The 13,085-nt window shown below is 34.4% G+C and overlaps 2 protein-coding genes across 3 annotated transcripts in view; one reads left to right on the top strand and one right to left on the bottom strand.

The window, feature by feature from the left end:
- Positions 1-3,555, top strand: part of LOC115881291 (ABC transporter G family member 23-like) — a 96,287-nt gene extending 92,732 nt beyond the window's left edge. The window contains exons 13-14 of the mRNA XM_030898716.1: positions 2,714-2,800; positions 3,236-3,555. Of these exons, the coding sequence (XP_030754576.1) occupies positions 2,714-2,800; positions 3,236-3,447 (299 nt within the window). The 3' untranslated portion in view covers positions 3,448-3,555. The remainder of the gene's footprint in view (positions 1-2,713; positions 2,801-3,235) is intronic.
- A 2,563-nt stretch (positions 3,556-6,118) lies between these two features.
- LOC115881286 (biorientation of chromosomes in cell division protein 1-like 1) overlaps positions 6,119-13,085 on the bottom strand; it is a 30,820-nt gene continuing 23,853 nt past the window's right edge. For both annotated transcript variants that reach the window (XM_030898711.1, XM_030898712.1), the window contains exon 12: positions 6,119-6,338. In XM_030898711.1, coding sequence (XP_030754571.1) covers positions 6,235-6,338 — 104 coding nt within the window. In that variant the 3' untranslated portion in view covers positions 6,119-6,234. The remainder of the gene's footprint in view (positions 6,339-13,085) is intronic.

The following is a 13,085-nucleotide window of genomic DNA, read 5'->3' as shown; positions in this document are numbered from 1 at the left end:
ATTCAAATCTGTTAAAGATCGTCAACAGGTACCCATGTCAAAGATAGTACAAAATTATTTAAAGAAAAGTAGCATCAAAAAAACCTCCCCTACAAGAAAAAGACCATCTAACAAAATTTTTTGAGGCTATGGAAGAAACCGTACGCACTTTTGAGCCACATTTACAAATCGAAATTAAAGAAAAAATGTCAGCTCACAGCCTGGGTAACATGAACTTGGAGTATGAACTAAAAAATTTCCACGATCGTCAGACCACCACATCATCTCAGTCAGTTTAGCATAAAAATATCCAACAAACGCCACGTCAACCTCAGGCAAATCAATTTACATTATTAGGTCAACAATACCTACAACATCATTTTGGTCATCTCTTAATAAATCAGGAAACAGGTTCACAAACTCTCCAAATACACCTCGTTTGAGGTTAATTTCGTTGACCCAAAATCTCCTAGTTTGTTTCTCTATCTCAAGGCATGCCAATGCGATCATATCATCTCCGTCGGAAGATGAAGAGCCTATATTATATAAATTATTAAGTATTGTTTATAAAATTCTAATCCGAACTAAAATAAACTACACGCCACAAAAATTATATTTCGACTGATAAACTGAAGCATACCGAATTGGTGAGCGGGTGTTGGACATTTCCGGACTGAACGATGCCGTGCCGATCCGATCTGATTCAATGGGCGCCCTGCTTAATGCTGGAAGTACACACTCAATTCTCAACTGGCCACAAAAAATGCGCGGTCCAGCGAAGCGCCCCGAGACATTGCGCAAAAACACACCAATTAAATTTTACAGTACATAAATAAATATACAAAGAGGAAGTCTTGACCGATCAAATATAACAAAAACTTAGAAGAAAATTCTTGGGGATAGCGGTCTGAAGGCAAAAATTAAACAATTTTTTACATACGCTAAGCTTTTAAAAAAAAATAACAAATAAATATATTCTGAAGAATAATTTTGTAAAAATAAAAACAATCAGGCGCTCAATGAGATAAATTTAATAAAACTTTTGGGAAAATTTGGGCAAAAATTTTTCTTAAATCCAATTTAAAACCGACCTGAAGGTTGAGAAAATAAAAAAAAAACAGTGAAATCCACAAAATCAAATTGCATATATTAGTTTCAAAGAGAAAAAGATAAATCCGCCTGTGATTATTTTTGTTTTCATTGTATTTTTGGTATTTTATAGAAGCATATTCATCTACGCTTTGTTTTTTGATCCTTGGCTGTTACGTCACAGATTATTATCATTCTATTGTGTGTGTTTGTCATAAAAAAATCATTAAAACCAATATAACGTCGAAAATAATGACGTAACTGCCAAGGATCGAAACAAACTGTATTTTCGACTTTATGTTGCGGAGGTGAGGTGTATTAAAATTTAAAAAAAAAACATAATGCTGCATAAAAACATAAAATATGTGCTATTTTACCTAATAATATTAAAACAAACTATTTTTTACATTATAAAAAGTAAATCTTTATTTTTAACTGAGGATAAAAGAGATTAATCAATAATTTTGTAATTAGAGTAATAATTCTTATGTTAATGATGACAAAAAAGCGAAAACAGTGTCTAGAAAGTCTGTATCATAATATCTTTCATGTACATTATAATTTTCTTTGTTTAAAAGTTGCAATAACGACATGTTTTTTTGCTAATATCCCAAAATGGATTCGTTTTGTTTGATCGCCTCTCAATTATTAAAATAAACGTAGATACTTGTAGAAACTAATGAATGTTTATATTAGGTTGGAAGTCATATATTGGAATTTGAAGACTTTCCATCAAACTGAATGAAAACGTCGTGCATAGCTTTTAATAGACGTGTTTTTCTTTCTTATACGGCCCGGAAAGTGACCGTTAAAGAATCTTTTTTTTTCTACAATTCTCTTAACAGATTTTTCGGTACTTTGACTAAAATCGTTTATCCACTGTATTAATTATATATTTATATTTTAATAATTTAAATACCGAAATTAGGCGTCAACTCAAAGGCAGTTGAGAAGACGAACTAAGGAAGCCGATCTCCCGAGAGCACCGTGTATATTTTCGCGGGACCTCCTACTTTTCGATTCTCTCTAACGTTTTCGCCATAGAGAAATATAGAATCTATTGTATCTCCCTTTTATTTAGTTTCTCTGTGGCTCTCGTCTCCTTTGACTCGTGCTGGAGACCGCCTCTAGACCGAGCGCTCCCAAGACGATGCACCGAGGCAAGACGAGAGCCCCAAGTACACACTCGCCTTGTCTCGCCTCGGGTTCCCTCGGCGAGTGTGTACTTGGCACATAACGTTCACAGCGCTTTGAGATGGAGCGGACCGTCCGCGCGGATGTTTTTTCAATATAGCTCATCCGGACGGAGCATACGCGACCCACGTGAAATTGTTCATTTAAACTCATGGAACTCGCGGACGGTACGCGCGGATGCTCCGCTCCATCTGAAAGCGCTGTCAGAGTGCGAGACGAGTGGGCCCGAGAGCCCTAAGTACACACTCGCCTCGTATGGGCCTCGGGTTGTCTCAGCGAGTGTGTACTTGCACCAGTACAGAATCTTTAAACAGTTATATCTTCAGAACACCGACTAAAAATCAATATGATAACCATTGAAATATGTAGAGTAACCTTGTAGTTTACTAAACCAATAATTATTTTTTAGCTAGTTGCAGAAAATAAAAATCCAATATTTGTATTGTTTTAGGTTTTTGGGTTTCGGTAATTTGTGAAGACCACTCCCAAGCAAATATATCTGTTTCTGGAGGTTTTCTTCCTATGATGTTGCTTTGCGGTAAGTGAACAAAAATACAATAGGTACGCTGTGACAATTTAAAAAGTAGCAATCTGGATTATTCTCTTTAACAAAAAATACTATCGGGACAATTTTAAATACAGATTGGAGAACTTAAGAGGAACCATGAAGTACTTTTTACTGCTCCTATTCTCAAGATTCACGACCAAGAAAAATCAAAGATTTTCGTTGACTTAAGTAAGAACAATCTTCAGATTGTCACGGGGTTTTTAACAACTGGAGATTCCATTGGAAAAATGGGGAAACACCAAAACATCTCATCACTGAGTGTGCCGAGACGACAACCATTAGTGGCATAAACTTTGGTACGACTGATATCGGAAAAGGAGAACTACCCTCTTCTATTGCTACTTTTCAAATTGTCACCCTCTATACAAACTTACACATGTCAATGATGGTTCTATATTTCCTTAGGATTGATCTGGCCTACACAAGCGATGCCGATAGGGTTAAGGATTTTTGCAAAATGCCTTCCCTTTACACTTATAATTGAATCAATGAGAAACGTTATTAAGAAGGGATGGCCTTTATGGGACGTACAAGTGCTTCAAGGCATAGGAGTTTGCACATTCTGGATTATATTCTTCGGAGTAATAAGCATTTGGATGGTCAAACTAAAAAGATAATTTATAATACTCACAATATTAATAAGTATTTAATATAAAAAATGTAATTATGTAGAAAATGTAGATACTCGTTGTACATGCAATTTTATGAAATAACGAATAAGTATATTTTTGATAAATTTTTAAACAAAAAAGTAAGCTATTTTTTTTACCTCCAGTTTGTGGCCAGACCAAGTCGGTGGCAAGCCAAGCCTTTGGTTGGCGGACCAAGCCTGCAACAGGCTAAGTCCGCGGATTTGATCTGTGAGATAAAATGAACGAAGGATAAAATCGGCGGACTTGTAACGCTCTTTATTTCTCAGCGGCAGTTGTTAATTCGATAAACATTTATCTATCGGGTGCGTCTCAAAAGTAAATAAATAAACGAGATATGGTATGTTAGTATATGACGTAAATTAGGATTGGTTGACGTATTCAATTGTTTTTGGTCATTTCCTGTTTCATCGGTAATGACTACAACTTTTAATTTTTAAATGACACCGTCGATATTTTTTTACTTTATTCGATAGAAAATAACACTCTGAATAGAATGACATATCATATGCCAACTTTTGATATTTTCGCTTTGAAAAATCAGTTGCAAATTTCAGTCTGGAGTCCCGTGGCTGTGTTAAAAACACCAATTTTTAATCAAGGAGCCTTGGAAAAATAGATTTAATCGTCTAATGTTTTTAGTGTCTTGTGTTGGCCGGTTAAAAGATGCCCAAATCGTATTTTTAATCATATCTCGATTTTTTCAAATGGAACGAGGGTGGCTCATTAGCATATTTCGAAAAGGCATATTTTCTCCGAATAATTTGTACCATACACTTGGTATTTTCGAGTTAAATTGTCGTTATAAACCGCATGTTGCAATTTCAAATAAACTTAAATATTCGAAAATGTCAAAAGCCTAAACGTCAAATTTAGTGATTACCACAGCCACTTTGCCATAAAGAGAAAACATGTAGCTATGTATTTCAAAAATTAAATTGTTCGAATGTCATATAATAATGGTCGCAGCTGTCATAGAATTGAGCGATTAAAAAATTATCATAAATCATTTTTTTTTAAATAGAAACTCACTTTTTTTATTTCACTAGTGAAAAGGCTTTTCAGTTTGTTACTTTTTAACTATACATGTTCCTATACCTAAAATAAATCGTTTTTGATTTATTTAAGATTTAGTTTTAAAGCGTATATTTTTCTTGATTTTAACCAGTAACCTATGACTTTAAACGTCAAGTGATGTAAAACAAATAGATCTGGTCATGTCATATTGTGGCGCTCTGTTCAAAAAACATCATTTTCGAGCCAACTTTGCGTTGTTTCTTTTTCGATCATACGGAATATTATTAATAATATCAACTATTAGATATCACTAAAGAGCGAAAATACGAGATATATTTTTATAAATACACTTTTTGAACTCTTAAGCAGGCAGTATTTATACTTAGGAAATTCAAATAATTCGTTTTCTGACAGATGGAAATAAATTGTCTGACCGTTTGACACTTAATGTCAAAGGAAGCTAGATAAAATCAAGAAAAATATACGTTTTCAAACTCTTAAATCTTGAATAACTTAAAAAAGATTTATTTTAGGTATAGGAACATGTATAGTTAAAAAGTAACGAATTGAAAAACCGTTTCATAAAAAAAGTGGATTTCCATTTGAAAAAAATGATTTATGACAATTTTTTAATCGCTCAATTCCATGACGGCTACCGCCATTATTATATAACATTTGGACAATTGAATTTTTGAAGTAGATATAGTCACATGTCTTCTCTTTATGTCACAGTGGCTATGGTAATCACTAAATTTGACTTTTAGGCTATACAATTTTTTTTGACAGGTAGTTTTTTTCGTCCAAAAATTTTGAATAATTTTTTTCTCAAAAACGGTTAATGTTAGATATAGAGTGTTTAACATCAATATTCATAGAATTTTACAGAGAATTTAAGTATGTAATAAAAAATGGTATGTAATAATATTTAAAATAAGAAAGTTGCTGTCAACTTCCGGTATTACCGGAAGTGCCGCCATATTTAAAATATTTTTAATGGATAGATCTCGTTGTGAAAATATGATGTTCAAAAAATCTCCGAGCTAGATGCTGTAGTTCTCTAGAAACTTCTAATGCACGCTCAGCCGGGGACACCCTGTATAAACCCCCGAAAAAAGCTTGATTTTCATACATCCGTTGTCCGACGATACGATGATACGATATCAATTTTATTGGTTGAATTTAAAGACTTCGATTGGTTAGAAACGGTTAACCAATCGAAGCCTATATTCAACCAATAAAATTAATATCGTATCATCGTATCGTCGGACAACGGATGCATGAAAATCAAGCTTAAAACATCGAATTTTGTCCCAAACGAGAACATTTAATCGGGCAAAGATCTGATCGACAGGCCAAGTCGGACGACCAAAATACGAAAGTTTTTGGTACGGGACAGGGGAAGTCTGCAGGCCGGGTCTTCTGGTGTATGGAGGACTGTTATAGCTCATTGAAAATCGAGTTCGAACCTACTGAAACTCGTTAAGATTTATGGCTTACCGGCCAATAGTAGCGCGGGATTTTGTTCACCAGCATACTTTTATAGTTTTAATCGGGCGTTAATGAACAACGCAGAAGAATCTTTCAACTACGCAAGGCATGCAATATATTAAAAATACATCAATTAAGTAAAATGTTTATTACTTGAAGCTATTTGTAAGAGTAAAAATACAATTTCTTTTAAAAAAATATACATAAATATTAATTAATAATATATTATATCAGCTACTATACTAGAAACTATTCAGTTCTACCTCTTCTTCGAGAACTTGTGTAGTTAAAAACTGGTCGGGGTTTATATAAATCTTCATTAGAGTATCTTTCATTTGCTCTTCCCACTGACACTACAAATTAAAGAATTGTAAGTAAAACTACATAAAACATATAAAAATTCGATAAATGCGTAGGTCTGTATGCAAAACCTGCTTTTTTGAATTGAGGATCGGATGAACTATCCAGACAAACGATTTTTTTGGATAATTTACTAACTGATTTGACAACTATGCAACGATTGTATTCAACCGTTGATTGAAGAAATAAGAAGATGCGCAACCTTAGAGCTCGAACACACTGACAAACAGGTCTCGCCAATACCATGCTCCTCTAAAACCATTAAATCAAATAATACAGCGCACACTATCATCTTGGCCGTCGGTTGGTCGTTGCGACCAGTAGATTGCACTAAAATATTATTATTTTCTGCCGCATGTTGCCGGTTTTCTTCCAAATTAATGTTTTTTCAGATGAAATCCCTCAAATTCAACGCACAATATTTTATTTTCTATAAGATATAGTGTTTTAGTGTAGTTTTTGCACACGTGCAGAAAATCCAAAGAAACAGTCTACAGACTGGATCAAAGGGAAACTTAAATCTAGTCCGTTTTTTTATCAAGGGTCGATTCTAGTAAAAATTCAAAACATTTTTATATGACATACTCTATTTATGGTTGGTGTGATACCTGTTATTATACCTTCCAGTTCCGATGTTAAAAATAAAAAAAATCATATTTAAAGTTTTTCTACAACCACTTGTTTTTTTTTTATTAAATTAGTTTTTTAGTTGTATTGTAGTCATGTACAAGGAGGACAACTGTATTTTAAATATTATATTTAATTTAACGTTTTTTAAACAGGGTCCATTAGACTATATTTCTACTAGGTACATTATTTTTAAAAAAAATTAAGAGTAAAAGTAACTTAAACATTCATAAAAATAGAAGTATTTACTGTTGTAGATTCTCAGTAACAATAAAAAAGAGGAATTTATATTGTAAACATTGAAATAACTGGAAGCTAAGCTTTCTACCTGCTTATATTTAGAGCCAGTGTCTGCCTACCTTTTTTTACGATGGCCCTAATATGTTTACTTCTAAAGTCGATAAGAGCCATCAGTAGAAAAAAGAAACAGAATATCTCCCTTTTTGTCGGTCGCGCATACACAATGCTTTTTGTTCGACCTATTTGTTCTGCTTGTTCGTGCGGGCTCGGTTCGTTTGGGCTAAAATCCTCAAGTCTGGACGCACCTTTAGGAACAATACTGTTTTTGTCCTTTATTGATATAATGCTGAAAATCTCACGAGTTACATGTCTCACTCTACACATATTAAATGACACAGACGTAGGATGTAGAATATTCTGTTATGAAACGACTGATGGAATAGCAGGCATCGCCGATTTGAAAAACATGGAAATAACGACGTTATCGTGTAGTCGGGGTTGGAGATTTTACTTACTCCATTTACCACACCAGTATTTATTAGAATATTTTAAATGCATTATTTAATGTTAAAACATTTAATAAGCTCATGAATACCAACTTCGCTTTTTAGTTAACTCGGATATTTTAACATTTCTGAATCTTAATACTTTCTGAAACAATATTTTCTAATTGGTAAAACGTAAACAATCGTTAGATCTGACAATTCTGTTGAAACTGGTCGTTCATATAGCCGCAGCTACGAACGCAATACATCCGGCCAGCCGACCCGACGCGACGGCCAGGTCGTTGCGACCTGGTCGTCAGTGAGTTCGATCTCTTATGGGCGATTTCGTGGCACAAAACCTGTCCGAGATGTAGCTGGCGTTACCGTCAGTCTGTCCGAGAATTCCGAGATTTAGTTTAGCCCTGCGCCACTGCGCGCTGATAGTCGTTTACAGTGCAGCGGATAAAGAATACTGTACCGTAGTTCTGCTTTCGGTCGACAGAGTGAGCGGTTGCCGGAGACAGTGTTGCCAGAACTACTGATTAATCCGTATATTTACGGATTTTGGATACAGTAAACGTACTCCATATTAACGAATAATATGGATTTTTATCATTAAACGATTTATTATAATATTATATGATTAAACAAAGAACAGCTTCAGAGTTGACTTGGAAATGAAGATCGCTGTTATTTCATATGTAAAATATTATGGTAAATGTCAATAATTCGTCATTTGCAAACCAACTAAACGACTTTTTTCGATCATACGACATACTCAGTATCTATACAAGAATTTTTATTTTTGTTGTTTATTCTATGTTTAACACGAATAAATTTTCAATACATAAACGCGGATTTTTCTTCCAAAGATATTTTCGTCAAACGTATACAGATATTGCACATTTTAATATGGCAACACTGTCGCTTTCATTGTCACACCAAAAAACTGTCTAAGAGCTAGCAACGTTTTCGCGAGAGAATTTTAAGAAAGCTTTCTTTATCTATTGCTATGCACTCTGGATGCGTACGGGCGGGCCGTCTGACTGCCGATAGACGTTGCGTTCACTACTGCATTAAAAGAAGATCCTGTATTTTTTTATTTAGTCGTTTAAATTGTAGTATTGATTATAAATCGAACAAGTCTCTATAGCGCGGCGCAAAAAGTATATTCGGCGGTATTCTGATGTACATTCTGAAGTAATAAATAATTCTGGTGTTTCAAAAAAATAACAAATATTTAATACTTTACTATCAGAAAATAAAATAAAAAAAAGTTTACCCCGAGCCGGTCTCGAACTCGGACTTTTCGCTTCATAGACGGAACCTTTTCGAGTCGCGCCATGGAGGCTTGTTCGAATTATATTCAATACAATTTAAACGAAATAAAAAATATAGGATCTTCTTTCAATGCGCATTAGTGAACGCCAATGTCTATCGGCAGCCAGGAGACCCGCACGCTGTTCCAGAGAGCATAGTAAAAGTTTTCTTGAAATTCTTGTTTTCTCGAAGTTGCAAACTCTCGTACTATTATGAACGTCAGACACACCCTAAAACGCATATTTGGCAAATTAATGATGATGACGTAGCGTTGAACGATCGCTGAACAGTCTATAGTAGTTCTATGTCCACGAAATATTAGGACAACTACGCAACAAATAATGCTAATTGGATTTTCTCAGTTAATTTTACTATTTATGCTCATTTAACTTAGAGGCCTTTTGTTTAACAATTTATACAGGGTGACTCTTAAATAAATTCAAATATTTTCAGGGGTGGTATATTTCGACCCCAGGAACACGTCTATGAGGTTTTTTTCGCAATAAAAGATGCTGAAAATCGTGCATTTTCTTTGTATATTTTTCGAAAACTTTTTAGAACTGCCTTTTCAACGGAAATTTTCCCAGGGTATAATTTTTTAATCTCCGATATTACCATGGTTACGGCACTAAAAAGGATGCAATATTGCCACTTCCTACATGACCTATATTTTTAATTATTCATACGAGAAAATGCCACTAACAAGTAAAAAATTACTGAAGGATGGTGAAAAATTCAGAAAAGATGGGAACAAAATACCCTGTATGGTAAAGTACAAAGATACTAGTTAGCGCCTCTGCCATAAAGCAAATAAAACGGCTGAAACCACTGAATGTCTTGAAGTTGTCGTGTTTAGTAGTTTCAAAGTGTTTTTAAGTTGATACAATTCATTTTTATTTATAATTTAAAGAAAAAAATTGCTTTAACGAAGATTCCAAGTAGACCTATCAGTCAAGAGTCAAGTCTCTAAAACAAAGGTAAGCAAACTTTACCCGTATCATTATATACTGACATAAAAAAGCAATAATCTTAAAGAAGGCGATTTTACCGAGATAAATTATGTTAGTAAACGCGTACGTCTCGTGAGTGCTTAAGAAAATGGGAAGATACTGGTTGTGTTGTGTACAGATAAGGCAGACTTGCACGGTGAGAAGATAAGGGTACGAACATAGTGGAGGCAGGTTTCTGCTTTCCGGCAACCAGCGCCGTCTCTGGGGACCTATTCTTGACCACATATCGCTCACATCTCGCATCTCCGAAAAAGCCATATAACAATACACGTGATGCGTAACTTTGCGTATATGCCGTGTATTGTTATATGGCTTTTTCGGAGATGCGAGCAGGGTTCGGAAGTAGTTAATTAAGAGGAAATTTACCTGATTAACTAACCTAACCTAACCTAACCATATCCAAACGCCGCTCCCGCCGCGCCGGCCCCGCACATAGGGGTATTTGGTCTATAAACCTGGCCAAAAGTGAAATATTTTTATTTTCATTTTTATCTTAACTGAATACAAATCTATAAATACTAAATGTAAGCGCGTTTATTAGCTTTTTTTAAGTCGTAAGTTGACTATCAAATAAATAATATATTTCAATTATAAGTATGAATTATCTTGAGTGTATTCTGAAAATTTCTAAGATTATAAAATAGTGGAATTGTTTGTAGTGCTTTTTTTGCAAATTGTTTATAATAACTGTCATGATGGATACAGAGCCAGCTGGAAAGTCCTGTTTTATGCCATATTTTTATTTTGAAACGTTTCCTTCTATTCTATTTCTTTATAATGTTTTATATTTAAAAAATCAGAGGCATTTTTATAAGGTGTAAGACTATTCGGCAATATTCCGCATGGAAATTAGTATCCGTTCAATGCTTAAAGTCTCCAGCTTTGGAATATGTACAAAAATCTTGCCAATATTTGCCACTGCCAAAAAAAACATTGATTTAAATAGATTCTTAAAGGAAATAGTCTTTACCCTATAACACCCATCCTCGCTCAAATATCGTCTATAATATACAAATTACTTTCTTGTTCTAGCATCCTCATCCAATTGCTTGGTTTTGCACAGAATGGCCCTATTTGATCGGTGGAAAGGGTTTCAGAATAGAGGAAAAAATATTGTGTAGGAAAAACAAAATGAGGTTCCATATTAGCACCCTCTCCTCTAATAATTAATATTACTAGCAAAAAAGCAAAAAAATCATAAAACATAATTTTGGCCAACTTTTAGTTCTTAATACCCTCTGTGCGCCGTCGGCGCCTGCAAAAGCAGAAATAAATAAATTTTCGTTCCGGTAAAAGCGAGAACGCCGATGAACGCTGGTTGACGGCTCCTACCTGCTTTCACTGTGAACTAGCCGATTTGATAACACGCTTTAATTTTTCAAGGTTATAAGCGCGAGGCGGCGCGGCGCGGCGCTACTATGTAACCATATACAGGGTGTCCCAGAAATACGTGCAAGTATTTTAACTTAACTGGTAGTATAGTTCAACCCCAGAAACACGCCTATGAGGTTTTTTTCTAAATATTTTTTTTTGAAAATTCGGAATTTTTTGAAAATATTTTTGGAATTTTTTTGCAATTTTTTTTAGTTTTTATTTAAAAAAATAATTTCTTGATAATATGGCAACATAGGTAGTAGATTAAATTTATAAGAAAGAAAATCCAGAAAAGATCCAGTGGTTCTCAAACAAATCTCGAAGTATTGGAAAGAATATGTAAGGACCAAGAACTATTGACTACAATAAAACGACGAAAAGCAGCATATTTTGGTCATATTTTTCGAAATAACAAATATAGTTTCCTACAGCTGATCGTTGAGGGAAAGATTGAAGGACGACGAGGCATCGGGCGTAAACGGTTTTCCTGCATGCGGAATTTGCGCCAGTGCCATGGTTTAATATAGGAGAGGCAAGTGCAATTATCCGTTTGGCTCAAGACAGGGAGGAATTCCAATTGATGGTCGCCAACCTCCGATGAGGAGAAGGCACATGAAGAAGGTTCTCAAAATTTGAGCAAAAAATCATTTTTTTTGGAAATTTTCAAAGTAAAATAACTCCGTTATTTTGGACTTATTTGAAAAACGAAAAGAGAAAATGTGTTTCTTTTATCGAGATCTACCACCCTTTAAAATACTTGCACTTATTTCTGGGATACCCTGTTTATAACAATACACGTGATGCGTATACGCAAAGTTGCGAACGATGTCAAGAATAGGTACCCAGATTGGCGCTGGCTACCAGTAAGCGGCAAACCTGCTTGCACTGTGTTCGCACACTAATAAATAATAACATACTAGAGTAATATTCTATTTAAATATCAGAGGTAAGTTTTTCTTTTTATTGTGTGAGATAACACTGCTACTAGCAAACAATATTAAACAACAAACGCGCCTTTGCATGGGTGCCTTTGGGTGGCTTGTAATAAATATCTACCAATTAGGTGAAATTTTGAAATTTTCACTTAAAAAATTTAATATCTTAAATACGTGACAACATCGGTAGTACATTAAAATTATAGAAACAAATTGCAGAAAAAATCCGGTGGCTCTCAATTTTTTTTCAAAAAACGCATTTTTTTTAATTTTGAAACTTAAATAACTCGGTTATTTTGGACTTATTTGAAAAACGGCATAGAGAAAATATGTTTCTTTTATCGAAATCTACTAGCCCTGAAAATATTTGCACTTATTTAAGACTCACCCTGTATACCGTGCTGGCAACTGTTACTTTTGGATCGGAACTTACACGTGTGTAAATAAATCGCATAGGGATCTTATTAAGTCCGAGTGAGAGAAATGCGACGGTGTGCTGTTGCGGCGTTGCCGGTATGCCTTTCCCTATCAGGTAAAGTAAAATCACGATCGCAAACCGCATATTTTTAAATGACTTTTTGTTCGAAAAGATAATAAGGATATCGTTAGGGTGTTCATTTTTTTATAACGATAACACGTCAGTAATCGCGACAGTTTAAAAACTCAACTTTTTAACACATAACACGTCATAACTTAAGAACCACTTTAGATATTGAAACTTTTTTTTTTATTTTGAAGATTGTATCTTT

The sequence above is a fragment of the Sitophilus oryzae genome, unplaced genomic scaffold (assembly GCF_002938485.1).
Source record: "Sitophilus oryzae breed Bouriz unplaced genomic scaffold, Soryzae_2.0 scaffold_1712_pilon_pilon, whole genome shotgun sequence".
Taxonomy (NCBI): Eukaryota; Metazoa; Arthropoda; class Insecta; order Coleoptera; family Curculionidae; genus Sitophilus; species Sitophilus oryzae.
This window is presented reverse-complemented; position numbering and strand designations above follow the sequence as displayed.